At 46.3% G+C, this 26,173-nt stretch overlaps 1 protein-coding gene across 1 annotated transcript in view; it reads left to right on the top strand.

Annotated features, from left to right (window-relative positions):
- The first annotated feature begins 2,213 nt into the window (after positions 1-2,213).
- NEURL1B (neuralized E3 ubiquitin protein ligase 1B) overlaps positions 2,214-26,173 on the top strand; it is a 131,633-nt gene continuing 107,673 nt past the window's right edge. Inside the window, exon 1 of the mRNA XM_030459329.1 lies at positions 2,214-2,311. Coding sequence (XP_030315189.1) covers positions 2,269-2,311 — 43 coding nt within the window. The 5' untranslated portion in view covers positions 2,214-2,268. The remainder of the gene's footprint in view (positions 2,312-26,173) is intronic.

The raw sequence follows: 26,173 nt of genomic DNA, 5'->3' as shown, positions 1-26,173 counted from the left end.
AAGCAGGGGTGGGATAAGATTTAGGTAGAAGGAGCCTGCTCTCATCAGTTGGGAAATTCCTGCAGAACAGCAGGGACTGTGCTCCTGGACCAACTGAAGAAAAGGAGAGGGTTGAGCATTGCTGGGGCTCAGTTTTCCAGGTGCCTCGTTCCAGGGCCCCTTTTCCTGGCACTGGGACAATTACTGGGCAGAGAGAAGCTCTGCAGGTGCTGGCTCTGCAGTCAGGTTCCTGTTGCACCTGCTCAGGTGGAAGCAATGTCCCAGTTATTAGAGGGCTGGGAAGGCTGCTCTGTGTGCTACTCACCCTCCTTGAGAATGAGAGTGTGTATAAGTGTTTTCTGGGAACAAACAGAGCAAGATGTCTCCTCCCTTTTGCTTTGAGAAAATCTGAGAAATCAGTGCCCTTTTGTTGTAGTGGTTGGTGTTGCTGAGGGCTGCAGCTTGTGTCTTGCTACCAGTCCTGACTTGTTCAGGACCTACTGTGAACACTCAGCAGTTCTTCTGCGTTGTGCTGCTGCTGTTATTGTTGTTCCAAGGATTATTATTAGAAACACAAGCCATGCTAATGACCCCAAACCTGGTGATGAGCTGCCTATAAACTGCTGTGTGTGAGGATAGCACCATCGGCTCAGATGGCGGCTTTGAAGATTGCTCAAGTACTGGAGACCATGCCATATTGCTGTCACCTAACAGAGAAGATAAAAAGTGCATTAGCAGCTAGATAATGAGTATCCACATGTCACAGTCACTCCCTTGCTCACTCTCAAGCCAGACATCCCTTCTTCAGCCGGGCTGTCCACGTATAACCATGGTGTCTGATAAGGGGCACTAGGATGGTGGGGAGGAAGAAAGGCAGCAGTGCTCCTGCAAAGGCATTGTTCTCACTTTTTTCCAGACTTGGCTCATTCCCAGGCCCAAAGCAGCAACAGACTCATCTGCACACCATGTTCCAATTATTTTGTCTTGGTTTTCAGGTCAGGATGTGTCTTAATCTACATCTAAGCATTTCAAAGCTGCTGGCACCCAGTAATGATGTTCTGCAGGCAGCTGTGGAAGAGAAAATCAACACTAGGATAGATGGTGGCCTCCTTACGGTCATTTGCCTTAATTCTATCTGTTATTCCCAGGAGTGTCTGAGCTCCTCTGATAGAAACAATCAGGAATCTCAAGCCTTGTGTTTTGTTCATTTACTTCCTCCAAAATCCACATCAGTCCTGTGCAAAGTGTACCAGTAAATGAGATAAAGGGGAGCAGTGTGTCCCAGGGGCAGTGGGACTCATCTCTCACAAACCTCCCAGCTTTGTGGCAGAGGAGCCACATCCTGTCTGAGATGTGGAAGAAATCTTCATCCTGTTATGTGGCAGTGGCCTTTTTCCTACTCTTGGCCTTTTCCTAGAAGCAGCCATGCTTCAGAGGATAGTTCTGGTGAATATTACTACAAGTGGACAAATAATCTGCACTAGTACTGTGGTTTTTTGGGTTTTTTGGGTTTTGTTTTGGGTTTTTGTTGTTTGGTTTGGATTTTGTGGGGGTTTATTTTGCCTTTTAAAAAGGAAACAATTCTAGTGTTATCAGCATTATTCAGGGACTATGGAGAAACCCTTCCTGTTGCCTGTAATCTATTAATTCAAAATCCCAAGGCACGTGAGACTATCAGAGTCACCATTCCTGGAGGTACTCAAAACACACGTAGAGGTGGTACTTAGGGACATGGTTTAATGGGGGCCTTGGCAGTGTTAGGCTTACGGTTGGGCTCAATGATCTCAAAGGTCTTTTCCAAGTGCAATAATTTTACAGTTGGGCTGGTGTGGGCACAAACAAGTGGCCTGTTTAGGCTGATGTGAGTATGGGTATGAAAACAACTCCCTTTGTAGGCTGGCATGGGGGCACGGGCAAGGACACCCGGGCTTTACCGAGTGCATGGGAGAAGTACCAAGCGCAGGGTGACACGGGGCAGGCACCTCCCTCTAGAAGCTGAGATGGGTACTTGGTGTAGACACCTCCCTTCGCGAGCTGACACCGGGGCAACCACCTCTCCCTTGCAGGCTGATAGGGGGTGGGGAAACAACCCCTCCTTCGCGAGAGGAGCCGGGGGCTGTGCCGATCCGATCCGATCCGTGCCGCCCCGCCCGCTGCCGGTGGTTGGCGGTGCGGGCTCGGGGCGGGGCAGGCGGCAGCTTCGAATCGGCGGGAGCGCAGAGCTGTTCTCCCGCACACCGTCCGCAGCACACCGCATACCACACACCGTCCCGCTCCCTCCGTCCGGCCATGGGGAACGCCGAGTCCGTCCTGCGAGGCGCAGCCGCCATCGGTAAGTGCGGGGCGAGGTGTCCCGTCTCCCCGTGTCCCTCCGGGTCGGGACAGAGCCAGTCCGGTTGCTCCCTCAGAGCCGGCAGAGTTTATATTTTTTTTTATGACAGAAAAGTCACAGAGGCCGCCCTGCGGTTTCCCGCAGGGTGGGGAGGATGTGACAGTGGCATCGGTGACAGGCGAGGTGACACGCCAAGTGCGGTGCGTGGAGGTGGTGGCAGGGAAGATGCTGGGGCTTGAACTGGGTGAGCTGCAGAGGGGACGCGCTGGCCTGAGCCCTCACCTTCAGCTCTGGTGGTTACCGGGCTCCTGAGAGCCCCGTGTGCTGGAGGGGACAGCTGGAGGTTTTTTTTCCCTCCCCCAAGCGAGAACTGTGTCAGAAAATGCACTTTCATCCTTTGCGGTCCCGCCAAATCCACCCGCTGCAATTCAAAGTCCTTCGCTCCAATATTGCCTGCCAATCCCAGCGAGCAGGCTGGGAAAACAGAGCCGGGAAAACAAATGGGTTTGCGCTGGCCCTGACGCCGGGTGTCAGGTTCTTATTGCCTTTTATGTGCCTTGTGCGTGTCCAAAAAGTCCAACAGTCGGCAGCCTGGTTGGCTGGATTTGAAGGGAGCTGATAACTGAACTCAGCCAACCGGTACGAGGTGCCAGCACTCCAGAATACAAATAATCCTGGGTGGGAATAAGAAAAGTCTTGGGAAACATCTAAACTAAGGTGAAGCATCATCATGGTTACTTTATTGCTATAGAGTAGTGAGTTTCAACAAGACTGAACTTGTTCCTTGTTAACCTCTCCCTGGCTTCAGGCCTTTGGGCACTGCACCCTGGTTTTCAAATGCAGGTGACTTGCTACGGTTTCATTTAAAAATAAAATGTTGTTATTGGTCGCACTTGATACTTAAAGCTTTGGGTACTTAGTTTTGATTTGTCTTCATATGGGGAAACACAAAATATATTGCTGTTGGAAGCCTGAGAGTATTTTCATTAAAGTAAATGTGTAAATTCAATAGTGTGATGTGCCACAGGGTAATTAAACTGTGAAGCTGCCCAGCTCCGTGCTCTTGCCTGAGCCTCTGTATCAGGTGTGTGTGTGGTTCAGAGGGGAGTAAAAAGGAAAGGTCCCTCTGGAGCTGTGCCAGAAACCTTTGGAATATGAGGTTGTGTTGCCCTTCTCCCTTCCCTCCTGAATGGCAAACACATTTGCAGAGATCCAGTGGTCCCACAATGAGCAGGTTTACACTGATGCTGAGTGCCATCTACAGAGAAGAAAAAGGGATATAGGGCAATGCAGAGTAGGACTTGGGTGTATAAATCTGCAGTAAATACTTCTCACATCAGGAAATGGGTAATTGCAAGAAATGGACATAACAGAAAAAGCAAACAAAACGACATTTGAGCCTTGCTTTCCACTGGTTATTACTCTCAGGTATGTAGAGAAATACTGAGCTCAGGAGTGCATGTACATTAAAGGAGGGTCTCTGCTATCCTGTGGGCTGTTGCTAGCCCCAGTAGGTTAAGAGCAAATTGTGTTCATAATGGATGAATGATCTGGGTGCAGGTAATGTTCTGCTACAGCAGGTCCTCATGTTTCTTGTATTTCTTTCTCCTGGGAGCAGCTAATGCTGTGTTTAATTTTTGGGGTAGTCAGTAACCATCAGATTTACATGTTTGCTGTGTAATAGAAGATTATTTCTAACCGATGCATGACTGTAGTCTCTAATGTTGGCTTTTGTTTTGAAATCCAAACATCAAGTCTTCGATTATAAAGCCAGTTCTGCAAAAGAGTACTTGAGATAACATTTTTAAAGTTAATGTACTGTCAGGAAAGTCAGCCCTTAGTAATACATTATGTTAGCAGCTACTGCTGCACTCCTGTTTGCTTAATAGAGAAGGTAAATAAATGCATTTGGTGACACTTCCAGTATTGGATAGAAGGATTTGAACTACTTGCACAGTATAATCATCAGAAATCTGAGAAGTTACTTTCAAAAGCCAGCACCTTATCTGTGTTCCAATTAAAAAAACTTCAGTCTGATTTTTATACACTTCTTAGTACTGAAGTTTCAGCTGTGCCCCCATCCCATGCCCAAGCCACCAGCCTTTTCCAATGTAGCTTCCATGGGGCTGCATGCTATCTTTGTTAGGGATAAAGGAATTATAGGGATTATCAAATATGAACACATCCCCTTCTGCTGGGATCCTGTGCTGCTGGCACCTTTCTCAGTCTACATTGAGCTCTGCAAAGAGATGCTCTGGCCAACAGCTCCTTTATGTTCTGGCTGCAACAGAACTCTGTCCCTCTGTAACCTTCATTGAAGTGACTTGAATTAAGTATTCTTGCTCTTGAGCCAAAGCTCAAATCAGTCCAAACATATAAAACACAGAAAATCTTGGGGAAATATTTAGCTACTTGACTTCCACCCACTGCTGTCAATTTCTGGTTCTGCTGGAGCAGGAAACCAAGGGAATTATTTCCTTTTACCTGTATTTGAGGTACCAAGGGTTGGCTGGAATGCAGGAATGTGGGATTATAAAATCAGTAAATCCCTAAAGGCTGGAGCTTTCACTGACGTGACAGCCTTCTCAATTAAGAAATATTGCTTTTACATCTTTTATGCAGAGTGTAAGGAATTGTCTGTCCCCAGGGGCAGTAGAGCCCCAGATCAGCAAAACCACACCGGGATGGGACATTTGTCACTAGAGGGCAGCCGGAGCTAAAAAGTCAGCACTGATATTCCCGATCTGCACCAGGAAAAAGAAAACTGTATAAATGCCAGAAAAAGGACAATGTGAAGCGGGTTACTTAAGGGATTGAGCCCAGTCCAAAGAAGAGCAAATAACCATGCAGCAGCTGGTCCTCAGGAGAGCAGCTATCTGAGGAGGGCACAGATGAGAGTAAGTTCCTACTCCTTGAATGTTCCCATTTATCCATGGCCCTGCAGCAGATGGAAGGCGAGCTCCTTTCTCTTCTGTGTCTGGTACAAGTTACAGAGGCTGATGGCTTGTGACAGTTTAGATGTGTTGTGACAGCATGAGCACTTGTTATATCTGGATGGATGTTTAATTCTGCTCAGAGTGTGGGTGCCTTCCTTGCCATTGCGATGTGCCTAGGACTGTTTCAGGTAGATGTGGCTGGGGCTGATGCCTGAGTGAGTTGCTCTGGTTGAGAGTTTGCCTGAGATCTGTACAGGATGGATGGAAATCCCAGGGCCTGTTTCAACTTCTGGAGAAGTTAGCAGTGGGCAGGTAAATGTCCAAGGTGTAATCATCTCTTCATCTAAAGAAGCTCTCCTTTCAGTGAGAGTCCAAGGAGAGCTTTAGGCTCCATTATTTCACCTTTCTTTTTTTATTCTTTTGTGTTTAAATCTTCCTTTAGAAACACTGACCAAATGCAGTCCCCTCCAGGAGCATTGTGCATCCTTCTTAACAGTGGGAAGTCTGTGTGTGGGAGAAGCTTTGAATTATCTGTACCTTGTGCAGCTCAACAAAGTCAGAAGTTCCTGAAAGTTTTCTTTGCATAATAAAAGTTCACTTACATCTGTAGTAGACAATTGTTCCCTCATTGAATTCTGTTAATTGTCTTTCAGTGTAAAACCAAACTAGGATGCTAGGGAGGGTTGTTGGGCTAGAATGCTGCACATGGTTCTTGTATTCATGTATTTATGGGAAGATGACAAAAATGATTGCAACTGTTGGCAGGCACATACATCTTTCATGTCATGTTCAGTCTTTCCCCACTTGATCAGCAGCTCTTCCATGTCTAATGAATGCAGCTTCTGTCCTTCCTTTCCCATCCTTTAATGAGAAGCCCCCCCTCTAACCCTGCATAGTTCTGTGTTCATGCTTCTGTTTCTCCAACTTGTAAGTTTTGTCCTTCCCACTGCAGCATTTCTTGTCACCACATGTGGTCTGCCAGTAACTGCCAGGTGCCTTCCTCTCTGAGCCTTTACCTTATGGCTTTTCTGGTTTTAGAGCCCCATAACCATCTTGCAGGTGCTTTTAGAGGTACCAATTGTCCATTCTGAGTTGGCTCTTTCTGGTATTTTTGTAGAGCTGAACTCTTGATTTGCAAAAATCTTCCCTGGATCCAGTATTCATCTGGATGGGGAAAAGCAAATGTTCAAGAATTCCCTGAAATGTGGCAGGAGAAATCTTGGGATATGGGCAATTAAAGGAAAAGCTGAAATCTTCTTTGTGGGTCTGACCTTACTTAGGTGCTTGGGTTTCTCCAGGAGTGTCTTTCCTGGCCTTCTGTCGGTTCTCAGTGCTCAGTTTCTTCTACAGAAGATTTTCCCGAAAGACCTTGTGCTGTAGAAGCAAGAGAATTTTGCTATTGGAAGGTTTTGTTTCCCCTCTGCTGAGAAATGGGGCAGGAGGGATGATGGAGACTGTTTGGGGACTTAGGTGGCGCCAGATCCTCACGAAAGCATCGGCCGGGGCTGCTCCGCCGAGGACCCGGGTTTAGCCCCTTGCCTGCTGCTCAGCTCTGAGACTGAGGCGCAGCAAATTTGGGCTCAGCCCGGCCCTTACCTGTGTGGGTCATGCAGATGGTGAGCAGAGGCGAAGCTGGCTTTGATTTGTAGATTTAAGAGTTGTATTTTTCTGCTATCCTGCCATTCACCCAGCTGGGACACGTGTTTTGCCCTTACTGCTGAGCTTCTTACTTCAAGTCACTGTACCCAGCTGCCAAAATATTCTGCATCATGGTGAATTCCTCCATGATCTATGTTTGCTTGCATTGCTTGTCATGCATGGGTTATCAATAGTTATATATAAAAAAAAATATATCTATATTATATATAGATATATAGTTATATATATCCAGGCAGAAAGGGACCTGGGAGTCTGCATTGACAAGAAACTGAACATGAGCCAGCAGTGTGCCCAGGTGGCCAAGAAGGCCAATGGCATCCTGGCCTGTATCAAAAACAGCGTCACCAGCAGGTCCAGGGAGGTGATTCTGCCCCTGTACTCAGCGCTGGTTAGGCCACACCTCGAGTCCTGTGTCCAGTTCTGGGCCCCTCAGTTTAAGAAGGATGTAGAGGTCCTGGAACAGGTCCAAAGGAGGGCAACCAGGCCGGTGAAGGGACTCGAGCACAGGCCCTATGAGGAGAGGCTGAGAGAGCTGGGGCTGTTCAGCCTGAAGAAGAGGAGGCTCAGGGGAGACCTCATTGCTGTCTACAACTACCTGAAAGGAGGCTGTAGCGAGGTGGGAACTGGACTCTTTTCACAGATGACCTTCAACAAGACAAGAGGACACAGTCTTAAGTTGTGCCAGGGGAGGTTTAGGTTAGATATTAGAAAGAATTTCTTCACGGAGAGGGTGATTAGGCTATGGAATGGACTGCCCGGTGAGGTGGTAGATTCTCCGTCCCTGGAGATATTTAAAAAAAGACTGGATGTGGCACTCAGTGCCATGGTCTAGCAACTGCTCCGGTGGGTCAAGGGTTGGACTAGATGATCTCTGAGGTCCCTTCCAACCCGGCTAATTCTATGGTTCTATGATTTCTAGGTTAACCTGCACACTTAGGGCTCCATAGATAGGCTCAGTTAGCTGCAGGGAGGATAGCACATTGTCTTCATGTTAAGCATGGGTTACTTGCAGATGCTTTTACTTTGCACTGTAATGTTTTCTCATTAACAAATTGCTTCTGCAGACCTGCAGTTTAGCACTCTACAAAATGCTGTAGATTGTGCCAAGTTAAACTTGCTTAGTGCCTTGGGACTGTACTGTACTTAGTAGCCTTAGGTGGATTTTTACTGACAAATAAATTACATTTATATGGCTTCTTCACAAAGGAAATGATAGACAGTATGTGTTGTGTTTTCTCTTCAATGCACAGTGTTGCTTCTAATCAGCCCAGAAGTTTGGGCATGTGGGATTCCCTGCAGTCCCATATCCTGTGGCTGCACTGAACTTTGAGGCTCAGAAAAAACTGTGTAGTAATGATGCTTTTTTTGCAGGTTTCTATGAATTGTCATTCAGATGTTAGTTGGCAGGCACTTACATATTGCTCTGGGACAAACACACACTGGTTCACTCTCTAACAGACCTTCGGTGGTCAGGAGACTGTCCTGAGGTGTGGGACACAAAGCCCAGTGGCATCTTGATGTAGCTCCCCTGTGGCTCAGCTGCCCAGTGAACAAAAAAAGTGAGTAAGAACTTTTTCCCTTTAGAGTGGGAAAAATTGAGGAACTGATGCACTTGTTTCTGCCTGGCTCTGAAATGCAGCTTACAGGGCTTGTTCATAGGGCTTTACCCTTTTGCTTGTTGTTTCTCTCTTTGCACACTGTAACATTGCTCAGCCCCTGTAACAGCATTAGGCCTCCCAGCATCACTCCCTCTGCAAACCCATCACTGTAGGCTGTATCCTGGGGTTAAATCCATGCACAAATCACAAATCCCCATCACAAATTGTTCTGACTTCTCCTGCATCTGCTTTTTGGGAAATTAAGAAATGAAAAGAACCTAAAATCCATTTGCTACACAAATGTGGACAAGTGTGTTAGGACCCAGATGAAGCAACTAATTACATCTCTGAGGGGAGATGCCTCATGGGTGTGTTCCTATAATGTCACCCTCTTGCACCCCTATTTAGGGCTCTTCACTGGGGCAAGCATCTTATCTTCTCTGCAGGCTGCTACACATACCTAAAAAGGAGCATCCATATTCCCTGACTAGAGAGGACTCCAGTTTTCAGTCTGGCATTCACATAGCAGAGTTATAAATGCCTGCTCCCTCCTTGAGCTGGAACATAAATGTTTATAACTTCTGTTACTGTCTTGACAGTTTTTACATTACGTTACTGCAGAGAAACCCTTTTAATTCTGACTTCAGCTGGGTACCAGCTTGAAGTCTGTTTAAGTTGCAGGCTTTTTCCCCATCAAGGACAGGTGCTTTGGGTTCACAATTCTGACCTCAATTTGCAGAGGTGAAATTTCTTACATGAGTATCAACTTCTCTGTGCACATCTTTCTGTTCTGGCAGGGATCTCCTGTGGATCTGAGAGCCCCTCAAGGAGTGTGTACTGGGGGCTCTGGGATGCAGGAGGCTGCAGTGGAGGGTGAGGTGAGGTAAGGGGAGAAAGGAATGAGAAACTTTTGGTCTAAAATGATGCTAAAATTCACCCAGCCCTCTATTGTCTCTATTTCTGGGTCTCTGATAAAACTAAAACTACATTCTAAATAATGTGTGATATTTCAGTAAGGAAAAGCAAGACAAAGAGGCTATTTAAAGCTACCATCTTGCAAGGGCTTGGCTCACAGGCTCTGCTTCTTTTGTGTCATTGTGTCTATGGAAAACACATATGAGAGGCTGGTGGAATACAATGTGTGCTTCTAAGTACAAATTTAGAACACATGCAAAGGTCAGATGTGGTGCATGCTTGGGTTTGGGGAGATGGAGGCTTTGGGCTGATGCAAGTTAACTAAGATTTTTGTAATGCTAGGAATAATATTATAAATGGAGAGTGGAAGAGTAGTTAAGAGGCCATTTACAGAATATAGTCCAAAGTATACAATAGAATAACCTGTATGGTCCATTCCTGGGTTGTTTTGTTGTTTTGTTTTTCTTTTTTTGGTTTGAAGCTGAGGAATTATCTTCCACTCATAGCTCTGTCTGGCTGTCTCAGTATTGGAAGAGCCTTTTAAACTGGCAGGAGGTACCCTTCAATGTCCTTGGCTGTATAATGAGTCTGGTAGTATATACATAAAATGTTTTGAGATCAATTAATATAAAAATGAAGTGTCACAACATGTGACTGGCTTGAAAGCAGCTACAAAACTACCACGGAACATCTTTGTTGTGGCAATAGGATGAATGATACAATAAAAGAACTTGCTGAAGGCTGTGCTTTAGGGATGTGGTTATCACAGGTGGTTTGGGAGGAGGAAGGCTGGAAATTCCCCAGGAGGAAAGGAGAACGCAAAGGATATGTTGGAGGATACAGCTAGCAGGGTTGTGCTGCACTGGTAGGAGGGGGAGAACCTGAATATTGGACTTGCACAATCTTGTTGCGAGGTGGGGGAACACCCTGAAAATTGAGCAGGACTTTGGAATCCTGAAGGAATCCATAAAAATAATCTGATGACATCTGCTGAGGAAAAGAGGAAGAGTATTTTTATTGTTGTTTTGGGGGGTGTTTTTTTTGAGTACAGATGTATGTGCCCCTGTGCTTTTCTACCAGTAAAGTCTGTGTGTTATTCAAGAAGTTACATGAGAAGCTCAATAGGATGAAAAGCAGCTCCTCTGTGTCCATGAAGGGAGAAAACTTGGACCAGCAAAGTATTGAAGAGAGATCCACTGTGTTTAGGGCTGTACTCCCATTAAGGAGGGATGCTAGAGAAGGGTGTGAAAGCCAGCACTGAGGTCAGGAAAGCTGGAGGTGGGAATGATGTGCACTGCACTGTCAGGTCACTGTGACTGCTTCAAACACTGCATTTTCAGGGCACAGGACTCATCTTAAAGATCCATCTAAATGTTATATTGCCTAGCAGAACAAGATCTTAAGATAATAGCACAGTTGTGGGCCTGTCCTGCTATCTTAGTATGTGAAAGGGAAATTAAGACATGAGGTGATAATTTATCTGTAGCAGTTGACAATACCTTTTGTGGATGGAGGGTTTCTATTCTGGTTGCAGCAATCCCCCAAATCTTGGAAGACTTCAGGGGTCCTGGCTAGAATCCATGCTGTCATCTCTAAGCTGTGCTGCTTTCTCAATGACTAGGGGTATAAACACATCACATAGATTTTAAAGCCTTCTCTGTGCCTCCTTTCTTTAGCATTGTGATGGATTTTTGGCCTTAAGTATTCTGCTGCAAGGATTTATCTATTTTTTCTGTGTCAAAGGTAATTTTTTAAAGAAATACTTCATGCTGAATTAATTTGTTCTGTGTCAAACCTGTTTGATTTTATGCTTGAGCTCTGTGAGTGGGGTGAATCAAACTACCAGAAATGTGTCTCTCTTCTCCTGCATGTGGCACTCCTGTCTCAATAAATTCAAACCTTCAACCTGCAAAACCCTCTGAAGACGCACAGCCCTCTGGGGTTCAGATGCATCCAGCACGGATGGCTCAGGACTTGGAGATTCCTCTGTGTGGAAATATAATTTTCTTGTTGGGGGAGATGGAGCCCACCCTTTCCTCTCTTGTCCACCCATGCCTTGCAGAAAGAAGCTGAAGGCAGTGGGATGCTGTAGGGACAGGAGATGTTTCTTTCCTTATCCAAACCAGGATAATGTGGTTTGGCTCTTAGGAAGTGAGTCTGTACTGCAAACTGGTAAAGCAGGCTGCTCAGAGCCTCTCAGCTGCCACTTTTTCAAGTTTTTCTCTCTACCTGTGTTTTTCTGGATGCTAATGGGGCTGAGACAAACAGCTCTCTTAAAAGCAACACGGTAACAAATCACCCAAGTATTTCCTGCTGTGGGCCATGACCAGGGCTGCTGCCTGGTCCCTGTCCCTTGAGAACAGCTTGGGTTGTGGCAGCCAGCTCTATCTAGTGACAGATGTCTGGTTTGGAGGGTGCTGGTGGGGGGACACTGAGCACAGCTCACCAGGGATTAAATGGACCTCTCGTTCTGGCTGAGGATTAGATAGCTGGATGCTATTGGTCTCTCCATGATTAACACTGCATTCAACTGATTTTATTTTTTATGTGCTTCAGGGCTCTTGCAGATACCAGGAATGCTGACTCCACGTTTACTGGATACACACAGAGCAAGTGTCTGTGCTATAAGCATGGCAGGGTCAGACCAAGACCTGTGCCCTGAAGCTGGTGAAGTTTGCAGGTGGCAGGAGCAGAGTGAGGGCAGAGAGAGGGGCAATGGGGAGATGCCTGGGTAATGGGGAAGGCTGAAGAGTGGGAGGAGGAGGATCTTCTGCTTCTCTCATTCCCCTCACACTGATTTGGACAAATAGTTACAAACCAAGCTGTCCTGGTCATGCTGGTGGGCCATGCCATGCCAAGGGCTCTGTGGGACTTTTCCCCTTCCTGGGGTGTATGGTTTTGCAGGTGCTGGGTGCTCCTTGCTGGTCTGCAATGAGGACAGTGTGACAGCACTGGGTGGGAGTGGGCTGATCCCTGGCACTACGTGTGGAGAACACCCTGGGGGGGAGCTGGGGGCAAATGGGATTTGCAAGAGGATGGAAGAGGGGATGCAGAATAAGAGAAACAAGGAGTTGTTTTGTTAAGCTGCTTCACTTTCTATTTCTGTAGCTAACCTTTTGCTTCTCAAAGCAATAAAAAAACCCCACCTCTTCAAAAAATATTGCAGGGTATTTCTTTGTGTGCTTTGACTAAGCTGATCCTCATAAACCAGTGGCTGTTGCATAAACACAGCCTCAGCAGGCAGAATTATCTGCTTTTTTTGCAGCTGTCAAGTCTCTTTGCTCCCCCAATAAGGAATAAATGGGGAGAAGGAGGCTGGGAGAGGAAAGCCCTGATGGAGCTTGAGGTGCCCTCCTTTGGCAGCCACCCTGCTGTGTCCCTCCCCTGTCCCTCTGAGGGAAGAGGACTGTTTGGGCTCTGACTCAGCTTGTCACTGGATGCCTGGGCTCGGTGGGCATCCATAGGACCTGACCATGGGAAATGTCAGATTGGCTCCAGGGAGTTCCAGGCTGGAACATCAGGTTGGCCAAGGATAAGAGAGAGCGAGGGAGGAACACCAAGAAACCCTCCTGGGCTGTGTCTTTGGGGAAAATACATTCCTGGGACCAGAAATATGGAGCTGCAGATGAGTGGTGCTGCCTTCCCTCTGCACTTTTAATTGCTAACCAGTGCTTTGGGTCTCCCAGCAGAGCTCAGTGTGGCAGCAGAATCTGTTTGATTGCTAATTGCGGTGCCTCTGCCCCCTTGTCACCTCCAGTCAAAGTTGACATGCTAAATCCAGTATCTATTGGAGACAGGGGGACCTCCTTTCCACCTCTGTGGGCTGGGTCTGTGGGCTTGAGTGGCTTTTTTTTTTTCTTCATAATAAAGTGAACAAAAATTCTATGTCCCATGACAATTCTGATAAGCTGGAGGCTCCAGACGTGGCACAGCACAAACTGCCCATTATAGGCTTTTGTTTATTTAAAAGAAAAGAAAACAAAAAAGCCTAACTTCACTAGCTTGATTACGGGAAAAAAAATAAATAAACATGCCAGAAGCATAATTGGTGCCAGTGGAAACCAAAAAATGACCCTTTGCTTTCCACCTCCACCCACCTTTTTCACAGTATAGTAGCTTGCTGGGAGGGAGCTTTTCTTAGGCACTGGTGAAGTGCTGCAGGGATCCTTTCTCATGGACCAGTAGAGCTGTTTCCAAAACATCACTGGTCTCCAATGATTCAGGGGATGGTGAAAGGGACCCCGGTAAAATTCCAGATGGAATTTCGCAGCCCTGACTCTCAAATTGTCATTTGAGTCCTTTTGAGGCTATCTTAAAGGCATTAATAAGGTGTCTTGGAAGTATTTATAAAAATCTCACTATCAGCATCATTCATAATGTTGGATCATCCCAGTGCTTAGATAATGGTGCAGTCTGGTCCCTTTGAGCCTGTCTCATGCTGGCCATGGGGACTGATGCCTTCTTGTCAGCTTTGTCTGGCTCTTCAGATGTGCCAAAGGACCTTGGGCTGATGTTCCCGGGGTACCTTTTGGTCCCATTTGGGACTGGTGGCAATCCCAGATCAGCTCCTGATCTGGGTACAGCATGGCTCTTTAACACTGGAAAGGGGAGAGAGGAGAGGGAGGAGAGGAAAAGGAAAGGGAAAGAAAGGGAAAGGGAAAGAAAAGGGAAGGGAAAGGAGAGGAAAAAGAAAGAGAGAGGAGAGGAGAGGAGAGGAGAGGAGAAGGGAAAGGAAGAGGAGGGGAGGGAAGAAGAAAAGGGGAGAGAAGAGGTGTCCAAGATAGGACCTTTTTCTGGGCTGGACCTTTTTTTCTCCTGCCAGCAGGTAGCTCTGCCAGCCCTCTGAATGAGAATGTGACAAAACCAGGAGCTGCTCATGATCTTGGAGTGGTGGCCAGATCTTTGTGTGTGACCCATGTTAATCCAAGTAGCCCTCAGTGCCATCATGAGTGAGGTGAAAGGGACAACTGAAAGGGCCGAGCCTTTGAGGTTGTCACTGAGGGTTTTTTATGGGAGCTGGTGCACTGAATGATCTATTTCATGGGAGGATCATTGCAGTGAAACACAATGTGCTTCTGTGCAATTAGATGGTGTCTCTTCAATCACTTCCTCTAATGAGTTTGTCCACACCCAAACAAAAATAAACATTCTGAAAGGCTGCAAAGATAAACAGACAAAGGTTACTTTTAAATGCATCCTTTCTCCCTCTCATTATGGACACCTGCCCTGTTCCCTGAGACAGGGTGAGCATCCAGGAAGGCTGAGTTAAGAATATCCATCATAAATTTTGGCAGTTACTGACTTTCTAATCCTTCATTTCACAACCTCAATATGCTTTTCAATCAATTACTTTCTGTGAAAGGAGAAAGGGGAAGCTGAGGCTTATTCTGTCTTTTTAAGGTCAATGGTTTCCTCTCATGCTTTTAAGGTCCTATACCATTCTCCATGCTGGAGTCTATGGGGTCAGACTGGCCTTGCAAACTTTATTCTGTGTGGGGCAAATCACTAAGCTGTTTCATTTTCAGGTTGGTCTCTCCCATTTTTAGGCATGTTTTGTCTTTGAGCTGCTCAGACCCCTTCCTGAGTGGGTACTGACCATGCTACTGGGTGAAAATTGCAATTTCTTTTTTGCTTCTGTCAGTTTGGCACTGCCATTGCTACACAACAGCTGCTGTTGTCTTGCCCCTCTGAAGTTTTCCCAGCTTTTCTTTGGGAATACATTTGCAGGAAGGAGAGAGGATTTTAACCACTTGTCACTCAGCCTGTTTTCTAGGCTGATAAAGCAGTGATGGGCATGGGAAGCTGGTCTTTTAAGGTTAGGAGACTGCTTATATCTCCTCCTTGTCCCCTCCCTAACTCCTCTGCTTCCTTGCCATTCATTTCCTGGGACTACTTTCACAGCCTTGTAGTGAAGAGGTTCATCAAAGATGGCATGAAAACCTAACTGTGTTGTCAATCAGTGCTCTTGCAGAGATTTGTTCTGGCTGTAGCCTGTCTCTACTGTGAACCCCAGATGGGAAAGTGCTCTGCTTTTAATTAGCATCTTAATTAATTCATCAGGCATCAACACCATTCTAACTGACTTGTCATTCCTGGATGCACTTTCCAGTAGAGATGTCTTCTCACTATCCTATAGCACCTCAGATTTTTTTAGTTATCACAAAGAGCATCTTTTTACTTGTTCACGAAAAGATATTCCTCAGAAATTCAGAGTTGGTTAGCTGAGTGATGCATCTGTTTTTCCCAATTACCAAATCACTTCAACTTTTCTTCTTACACCCAGCTGCAGATAGTGCCTGATCATTAATCTCAGAAATGTGCTATGGCAGGAAAGGTGTAGCTCTGTGGCAGATAAGCTTGAATGACATAAATAATTTAGTTCCCCTGTACCCTTCTTTTTTTCCTTAACTGCTGTAGATCGAGGTGACCCAGAGAGTCACCTGAAACTCTTCTGCAAATGATCTCCTGTCTTCACTTTTTTTTTTTTTTTCAGCTATTTGTCAGCTATAATTTATGGTCATGCTCCACTGCCTTCTGTAAGATAAGTGACATTTTAAAATAATTTTCTCTGTTACACTAAATGAAGAAAAAAATAGTTATTTTGTCTATTTACTTTTGTGTGTGATCCCAGTTCTGAATACCAGGTTTCCCCCCACCCCTTTCCCAACTGATTTTATTTCCCCTGAATTGTCTGTGTCTCATAATAGACTCACTTTTCTATCTTTGTATTCTGGATTTTTTTCTGGGAAATTTCATTTCAGTTGTTGCCATTGATTTACTCTTGGTTAGTCTGGCTTTTTCTCCTCTTGGATGGCAGTTGCCTGAGATTTTGTTCCAGAATTACTGTGACCCAAGGGACTATCAAGTAGGAATGGAGCTGAAACAGAACAGTAGGTCTGTCTTTCCCATGGCCTACCCACATGTTTGGGAACACTGTGCTTTAGTGAATGAAGAATAATTTGATCATGAGAAGGGACAGAGCAGTGAAGCTCAGGTCTGAGGTAGCCTAGGAGCAAAGTTTGCTTTTCATCAGTGACTGCAATGTGTGTGCTGCACTGGGAGCTGAGATGCTGAGTGTCCCAGTGGCACTGCCCACTTTGCTGTTGACTCTGAACTGTCTGTTGTGGTACCAGGTCCTTCTTGTAAGGGCCTGAAGGATATTTTTTCCTCTCCTTCCTAGACAGCTTTGCACTCAGAGAGCTGCAAACATGGCTTAGATCCTGGAAGTGAATCCATCAATGGAAATATAAGGAGCTGAGGGACCTCCAGGGAACCCATTTTCTGGTGATCCCTTGTAGTTTGCTCATCACTATAACCTTACCCATCTCTTTGCTACCTGACATCTTATGCCAGAAACCCCCATGGTATTTCAGCCCATGTTCTGCCCTTGGGGAGGCTCACCCACTTTCTGTTGGTAGGCAAAAAAATAATGGAGTCCATATGACCAAAGCCTTCCTCTCCAACTCTCCTGATTTAAGGAAGAGCAATGTGAAATTTTTCCCAGTACAGAGCTAGCACAGCCCCTTAGCAAGGGTCTCAGCAGAGCTGGAGCAGGCAGGCAGATGGGGTGTTTCAGAGCAGTGTTAACGTATTTCTGGCAGAGGTTTGTGTTATCTAAGGGGTGGTGGATTTACAGCCTCTGGGAATCAAACTGCTGCACATGCTTTGAGCACTGAGGGGAAAAAAAAAATGTATAAAACGTATTGGCTTTTTGCATGTGATTTCACTGGCAATCCAGGAAGTTTGCAGTTGATGGGGAATGTCTTGGCTGCTGATCCTGGAGTGGGGTGGGAGGATTCAAGCAGAGCTTTCTTATTTCATCTTTTTGTTAGGGACTCACTTGACTTTATTCTTTAATTGTGATGTTTTAACATGAGACTTTGCAGATGGAGAGCTGACGCTAATGGAGCAAGGTCATTTTGCTCAGCTGGTGTGAAGAGATCTAACCCAGGGCTTGATAGTCCTTAGGCCCTTGTGGGTTTCTGTGCCAGCTCTTCCCTAACTGGAGATCTGATCCTGCTCCAAGTGAAAGCAATGGAAATAATGTCCTCATGGGTGGGTGTTCCTGGTCATTGCTTTCTCTAATTCAAGGTACAGAGCATTCCTGTTGCTCCCTTCTCCCTGAGTAAGACATCCTTCTAGGCCTGGCTGAAGCTGACAGGACATCTGGCTGCTGGACTTGTGCTTGGCATAATGTCTGCTGTTTCCTCCATGGTGGCTGAAAGCATCCAGTGGCCTTGCTGGAATATGTGACCTTGAACAAGTTTGTCTGCATTTTTGTGTCTGTTTTCCAGCTATTGGGATACCACTGACATTGCCAGTGTTTTCTAAAGCACAATGAAAGTGCTCTGAGAGTTGTTGAGCAATAACATATGCAGATGTATTTATGGTATTTTGGTTGAGAGGGACTGTTAGGACTCAGTCTGATCTCTGGCGTGATGCAAACCTTAGTTGCACACAGCTTTTCTGATGTAGCTTCCATGTTATTCAGCTTTTCTTCTTGACTCCAAAATTTTTGGTAAGGAGAGAGGTATCTGTGGGGTGAGAAGGATGCCACAGCCATTTTCCAAGGTCCTGAGCTGTCTGAAAGATAGTTTGGATAGATAAAAAGATTGTAATTCAAAACTAGCACTGGGCATTTTTTGCATTTAAATAGTTTTAAAAATGATTCTCACCATCACCACCAAATCCACTGAGTGCAGGACTGGGTTCAACATCTGATCCAGTTCCTGATGAATCATTATTTTCACTCCTTGTTTTCCATAATTGCTTTTGCTAATTCCCAGCTGCATTTGCTTAGTGCTTACCATGCCCTTCATCTACAGGTACAAGTCATGAGGTGTCAACATCTTGTTTGTGTCCCTTGGGATGCTCAGTGGAGCTGTAAACACAGGAGATCTTTGGTGTATATTATCAAAGTTGTTGTGATATAAGTGAATTTTCAGCAATTTACACCAGCTGTGGAAATGCTCACAAATGCTATTTCATTCCTGCTGGCCGGAACAGCAGAAAGCTGGTGGGGAAAATGGCCTTTATCAAAAGAACCTGACATAAGACTCAAAGCTGAGCATTTTTCTACTTTGTTTTGCTCTGTTAAGGTTTAGCAAAAAAAGAAAAAAACCCCAAACCAATCATAGGAAAAAGACCCCTAAAAACCAAAACAACCAACTTTTGGGCCTCTATGCTTATTCCTAGTTAATCAGGGGTTAATCAGGTAGGCTCTCTACATTCACTTGGACACCCAGCAGCCTCTTCAACTGGTACCCGAGATGGGTGCTTCCTGGCAATGTGTAAAGCCATACTTCTGATGATAAGAATTGCCAGGCTAAAGAAGTTTAGCAACTTAAAAGATGAGCAGTTTCCCTGCATATGAGCAGAGAGAGTCCAGATCTAGAATTCTTACTTATTCCAGCACTGATTCCAATTGGCAGAGGGTTTGGATTTGGCTGCATTAACCTGATGGTGCTCTGTCAGAAAAATGCTGCAGGAAGCAAAAGGCACTCCAGTCAATCTTTGCTTTAATAAGGAAAGGCAAGGATCCTTTTTGAACTTAGGCTGGATTTACAAAATGTCCTTACCCCAGTGGGTGCCACTGAAGCCTTTCAAAATGGGGTCAGTCATAGCTAACCTTATTTCATTCAACTCTCTGTGGAGTGGGAGGAGAACACGGCCCAGGAAAATTTATTGAATGATAAAGGACAGGATCCTTTTAAAAAAAATAAAAAAAAAAAAGAGAAAGGAAGAAATTGCTTCTTCTCAGCTTCTCGGAAGGAATTGCAAATGATGGAGGTGAAACCGAGATGCAAACTCATCTGCAATTAACCTCCCACCGAGGGCTGCCGAGCTCCCGCAGCCACCCGGCCGTGGGACCTGCCCCCAGCTAGCACCAGGGGCATCATTTCCCCTCCATGCTGTGTATGTCTGTGTGCATGGACTTCTTCCCCCCCCTCCCTGCCCCCTTCCCTTCATTTCTTTCTTTCAGGAGAAATTTTGCCAGTGGGCAAACACTAATCCATCCTGACAGCTCTGCCCATCTTCCTGCTTTGGTCTGGCATCCAGGAAACAGCTTGATTAAGGTCCCCAGGGCTTTATTAGTGCAGCTTGTTGCCTCTAAATTAATCAACAGGTTGCAAATGTTTAACTCTTTGCTGGAACTGGCTGCAAAAAATATTCTACTTTGCTGGGGGCATTGAATCAAATTTTTCTAAACTGGCTTTTAAATACAGTGCAGGAGAACCACCCCCAAGTGGGGCTCAAGTTCAGCTCCTGTCCTAAGGAATCAAGTGATCCCATGGGCTCTGCAGGTGCTGCTGACCTGGCTTCTGGTTGTTATTAGCAACTTTGGACTTTCACTTTATTCCTCTTGGCCATTCACACACGTTATTCATGCAGAGGACAGCCAGATGAAGCCTATATTTTGCTTAATTGCCCATAAGAAGTCAGATGTCCTTTGGGCCCCTCCACAGTGGATGGGCATGTAGGAATAGGACCTCCTTGCCATTTTGAGCTTTGCTTGTGTGAAAGCTGCCTGTATGTTGTACTTCATAGTTATCCTTCAGATTTTAAATGTTTTGTTCCTTAACTGTTTGCTCTCACCATACTAAGATTAGGAAAAAAACCCCAACAATGTAGTTGCTGTGGTTTGCACTTGAGTTTTGATAATGAGCAGAAGGTACAGGGAGCACACTGAGTTTTCATGTGACTGTGTACTGACAGCAGAGTGGACATATGGACATATGTTATATGGACATAATGGGTTCAATAATGTCTTATTACTTCCAAGATCACAGGAATTCTAGCTTCTCACTTGCAGGTAAGTGGGGACCTAGCCCTTTATCTCCATTATCCATGTCTATGCATGACATCTCATCTCCCAGCTGCTGGCAGCCCAAGGGGTGCATTGAATTGGGGTGCAAGCCCCTGCCCATAGCATTGGGTGCCTCCCATGGACAGAACAGATTCACTACCACACAGCGTGTGCCCTGGGAGGCAGAACCACTCTGCATGCAGAATTACATTTGATCTGATCTGGACTTCACCCCACAACAAACCCTGGTGAAAACAGCCTCAGCCACGTAGCTCATATCGATTATTTTTAGCAGGAATCAAAGCTAAAAGTAGAATGTGCCTCTATGCCTGTTGTCTCCTGCCTCAGTGGGAGGAGAGCTGCCTGGGCCCATTGCTTTGTGTGCATCCCCCCAGGAAGAATGAATTTTCTGCAGTTTGTTCCAGTTGGAGAGGAGCACTGTGCAGTGGGGAATTTGCCAACCCTGTCTTCAGCAGCTGGCCAACATCTGTCTTCTGGATGATGTAAAAAGTCTCACAAGTTGATAACTTTTATGCCTATTTTACCAGAAGGTTTTAAATATCTTAGTCCTTGATCTGACTTTTTTTGTGTCCATGTGAGAGCCATTTTTTTGCTCTCTGTGTGACAGGGGTGATAATCAGAGACACAGAGAGGAGATGTGGGCTGCCTCAAGGGTCTGCAGATGGTGGCTATCCCTGTACCTTTGCTGTGAGCTCCTTTCTGACTCCTCCATGAGCTCCTGATGCTCCTGGTGTTATCTCACTGCTGAGAGCTCTTGCCTGCCCTGGACACAGCCCTTTGCCTGGGATCACAGATATCTGTGCACTTCCACTCTAGGGCTTTCCCTTCTGCCACCTTCTCTCTTCTCTGACCAAGCTTGGGCTCTCTTGCAAGGAGATGATTACTAATCCTTCAGCCCTGCTTCCATGCTGTTGATGGCAGTTCTGTGATAGCCAGGGGTGATAAAGGCAAAACTGTTCCCCTGGAACAAGCTGGGGAGCAGAAGATTCATGATCTAGTGCTTTATGTATTCTGGTCTCCATACCCATTCATACCCTGTGATTGCAGCAAGGCTTGTATCAGCAGCAGGAAAACAAAGTTAAACATTTTTTTGTCTGCTCCTTAGTTTGGGTCTTTACTGCTTGTAATAGCCAGTTAAGGTAACCCACCTGGGGTATGAAGGGCTGCTGATCAAAGAGGCAATGGTTCCTGCCTTAGAGCAATGCAAATGAATTTGCAAAGCTTGAGACTCCAGGTTTGCTTCCTTGGCATCTGGGGGTGAAGCAGCTTCTTGAGGGAGATTTTAAGCTAAATGACTTCTGGCTGCTATAGGAGTGAGGATCCAGGGAGTCTGGGGAGACAGAGAGAAGGTACCAGCAGAGCTGAAGAGAATTCCCTCTTGTAGAGGTCTTGTTAGCACAGTTCAGATGAACTTCTCAGTATGGCTTTTGCACTGGAGGCATAGCAGCTGATGCTCTAGTCTCCCATCAGAGCAGACTTTCCCTGTAGGGCAAAGATCAGACTTCACCTCTGTCCATAATGAACAGACTCCATTAATGAAGGCACAGAGGCTCCATCTCTTATTTCCACCTCCTTCTGCCAGCAGGAAATACCAAAACCCAAACCAAACTACGAATCTTCAAACTGTGGGGGCTTGGGGAGGGAAAAGGGGAGCAGTTCAGTGGGCTGGTGTTCCACTGCCAACTGGGGCAAGTCCCTGCACCCCAGGCCTGTCACCTCCCCATCTGCTCCTGATGCAATAGCTGCTGGCCTTTGCACAGCAGTGTGGCAGCATGGGGGCAGCTGTGATGTGTTGATCAGCCATGCCTGCTGCTGAGCCTCTGATCTGGTTGCCAGGCAAAGAGGGGGTGACCTTTTTCAGAGAGGAGAAGGTAGAGGGGAGAGTGATGGGTGGGTGGGAAGTGGTGGCAGCTCTGGATGCTGCTCCTGGGGCTGCACTGTACCAGGTCTCGGGTCAGGGATGGGGTTTTGGATGCACAGAGTGAAGCTGACAGTGCCTCTCTGCTTGATCTCGTGGGTACAGAAAGCCCCATCCCACCTGCCTGCCCACTTGGGTTGAGAGGAAGCTTTCCTTGGTGGGGCCTGCCATCTCTGTGGGATGCAATGCCAGAATTGCAGGAGGAAGGATGAGGATGGTGCTTGGTAAAATGCTTATTGTGGGCTGCTGCAGATCTGACTTTAGTTCCCTTGGTGCTGGAAATTTAAGGACTCTACAGGCTCCCTCTCCACACTGCTCAGCCTGAGGTGAGCCACTGAGCATTGGTCAGCAGCAGTGGGGTTTGGGGGCTTTGTGGCTTCTCTGCACTGTCTCATGTGTAAAACTGTGACACTGACTTCACTGCATTGGTTTTCCTGTGAGACTGGGACCTGGAGAGTGCTCTCCTCTGTGTGTGCTGATTCTGGAGTAAAACCTTGGGTGGCTGCTTTCGAAAAGAAAATCTCTTCCAGCTGTTTGAAGTCAGAATGACTGGGAAAATGATTATGAGTCTGTAAGTCTGGATTGGTACAAATGGCACCATCAGTCCACTGAGACAGATCTCTGTGTGAAATGGTGAGGTGGAACAGTACCAGACATAGCCTGAAATGACTTAACAAGCTGCTGAAGTTCTAAAATGCATGTGTCATTTTTTTCTTTAATTTAAATTTCCTCTGACATTTCATTGGCTTCATCACTCAACGTGAAGCCAAGATCCATGTGAGAGTGTGCGGTAGAATTGTTTTTAAATTTTATTTTAAATACAGATGTCTGGAATAACTTTTTTGCACACACTGTAGGAGTGTAAAGGTTTCTAAGCAACATCATTTCATGCTGTTTGCATTAGAGAATGTAAAACAGGGTTCCTTTTTAAAAAAGTCTCTGCAGTGCAGGCATAATTACAGGATCCCATTATGTAGCATTGTGTCTACAGTGAAGCCTGCCCTAATGGAATATTCTGCTTTGTGCTGAAGTCTTACCTGCTTTTTACCAAGACACTGAAGGATTTAATTAGCATCATTATAGACTACCACCTCCTTTCTCAGCCCTGTGCATGAAGGGATAATGATCTGTCCAAGCCAGTGTGTTCGCTTCCCATGGTTAACAGCACCACATGGAGGGAGTGTTTCATACCTTGTAGTTGCTATCTTGAAGTGAACATGGAAGAGGAGGGGGAAAAAATGAAAGCATTTCCTAGGAGCAATTAATATATCCTGGATTTACTTGCTCTGGTGTTTGCAATTGTGCTGGGATGGTGTTTGTTATTGAGAGATCCCCATGGATCTCCTCTGCATAGTTCCTCACCATGTGCTGCCCTGGCCACCTTACCTGAGCAGTCATGGCACAAAGTGGTGCCAGGCAGCCCCTCTGCTCAGTCCTGCTGGTTTGTGCAGCTCCTACATTCTCTTGGCTCTTTGAAAGAGTCCTCAGGGAACAGAAGGAGCCATGTGGATGCAGCAAGCCCAGGTCTCTCCTTCCCTTGATGTCCATGTGAATGGGCTGCACTTGGGCAGCATCTTCCAGGTGCCTGCATAAGCAAAGCTCTGTGTCTGCATGCACCTGGGGGTCTGCAGGTCCTGCCTCTGCCCTTGCTAGATAGCAGGTGTGAGCATTGCACTGAAACCTGAGCTGCTTGATGGGTTGGAGTGCCAGGAGGTGGTGGGCTTGGGGGAATGCTGTTCCAGTGCCAAGGGAAGCTGGAGAGGACCACACAGCTGCTATGTGACTGAAGCTACAAAGCTCTTGTCAGCTGGATGGTCAGTTTAGATTTCTAATGCTTTGATGTTAAACAACATTTCTGCTGAGCTGCCCAACAGAGTTTTATAAACATCTGGGGGCTTTTTGCATTTTACGAGATGACGAGTGTTGGCTTTTGTACCTGAGATGGGGCCAAAGAAGTTTTTATTGCTGGTTAGGTAACTTCTCTGGCACGTTGTGTTAGGAGCTCTAGACATTATTAATGAGGTGTGTGTGTGTGTGCTATGGTACAAATGTTGTTTTGTGTAACTATTGTTACTGCTGCACCCTGTGTAAGGATGTAGCTGTAGGATTTTCCTACAGGTGTACAGCTCCCAGCCCCCTTCATCTCTTGTCCATCCTGTGCTGGACTTTCTACCCTACCTGCTTCAGGTTAGCACTCCCCTAGAAAGTCTTCTCTGGAGTGTTACTAATATCTTGCAGGACAGAAATTCTACCCATAACATCTGCTCTTTGTATTTCTTGGTGTTGGTGAAAAGGGGCACTACAAGAGAGATTAGCTGGTCTTGTGGTAGCTCAGCTGCTTCCAGAGGTTTGTAATGCCAGCCTTTTGGCATGTAAAGACAAGAAAGAAGGATCTGCCAATGGATATCCTCTGTTTCCCTAGACTCACTTGGAGTCCTGAACATCATCTGCCTGCTCCCTCATCTCAGCAAATGTTGTCTGGCCTGGGCTGACACACATCAGCAACCTTAAAAGCACCAAGCTACTCCTGAGTCTCATCATCTCCTTTTCTGCTTTGTTTATTCAAGATGACTCTCTTGCATTGTCCACTCCTAGAGAGGACTGCTGCAATGATGCAGTACCTTGTTATCTTTTTATGAGAGCCATTTGACTTCTTCTCTGGCTCTTCCAGCCTCTGCCCTCAAGGAGCTGTGTGGGAGCCCTGCTCAGATAGCTGGAGATGACTCCCTCAGGCCTCCCACCCTACTGCACACAGCAGTGCTTGACATAGCATGTCTGCCATGGGAAGGCAGAGGCAGCCCTGGGCACAAAGCCCATCAAAGCTGCAGCCATCCTTCATGCTTTCCAGGGAGATCTTGGGCAGTGCTCATTCCTTTTTCCTTTGCAAGCCTTGCAAATGGTGCCAGATGGGGTTTTATAGGATCACATCCTCTGCCCTATGCTCTCTATATGTTAAACAAACCTGGGAGGGGATCTGGGCTGGATCCTTGTTTGTTCTTGAAGGAATTGATGTGGGCTTCAGAGCCCTCATCCATCCATCTTCCATATGGAGATAAAAAGTTTTGGCTGAACACTGCTAAATGTGCCGTCATCTATCACAGCGGAGGCGGGATTGTGTCAAGGAAAAATAATCCACCATCAGGCTCGAAAGAAGGAGAAGGAGGAAAAAAATGAAGAAATGAGATTTCCAGTGAAATGCATTGCTTTTGAAAATCCAGTTCACTCTTTGCCAAGTCATTGTTTGGTTTTAGACTTGTTTCACACAAAAGCAACCTTTAAAGGTTACTTTTATCCCTCTTTAATGAGCTACAGAATGAGCCTGGTCTGCTACAGGTCAGAGGCCAGGGGATGGAACTGTATGTGGATCTGATGCATCCCCTTTGGAATGGCTGTGTGAGCTGTACCACCAGCTCCCTGGCTGCCAAATTCTGTAGCCAGCAGCTTTCAGCAAGAAAAATGAAAGAGGATCATTGATGTACATCTCTCCCCTTGCTGTGGTGGAAATTATATATGCTGCAGTGTGTGTGGGAGAAAGAATATAGTTGTTGTGTGTGTTTTTCTGAAGCATTCTGGATCCACAGGGTTTGCACCCAAGCCAGGTTTGCCGAAATCCATCCTATGCTGAGTGCTGAGGTCTTCAGAGATGAGTCCCAGCGAGAGCTCTTGGAAACCTGACCCTGTTGATGAGCATTAACCACCTGCATAGCCCCATCCTGCCTGCATGAACAAGGGGAGACCCAAGCTCCCTCCCCAGGTGCCAGAGCCCTGTGCTACCTTTTCTTTCCTCTGCATTGCCTGGATGCATTCAGGTGGCAGTGAGGGTGTCAGAGCACCTCTGCAATGATGGATCAGTGGTGCCTGACTCAATAAAGGGTCTCTGCTACAGGGCAGGGTGAGGGAGAGGTGGGGAGAGTGGGCATGGGGCAGAGCTTTGCAGTCCATGGGTCAGCTGTGAGACACACAAGTGGGGCTCCCTCAGATCCATACAGCAACACGGCTGCATGAACA

Source organism: Calypte anna, chromosome 13, assembly GCF_003957555.1.
Source record: "Calypte anna isolate BGI_N300 chromosome 13, bCalAnn1_v1.p, whole genome shotgun sequence".
NCBI classification, from domain to species: domain Eukaryota; kingdom Metazoa; phylum Chordata; class Aves; order Apodiformes; family Trochilidae; genus Calypte; species Calypte anna.
Note: the sequence above shows the minus strand (reverse complement) of the source record. Positions and strands in the feature narration are given on the sequence as shown.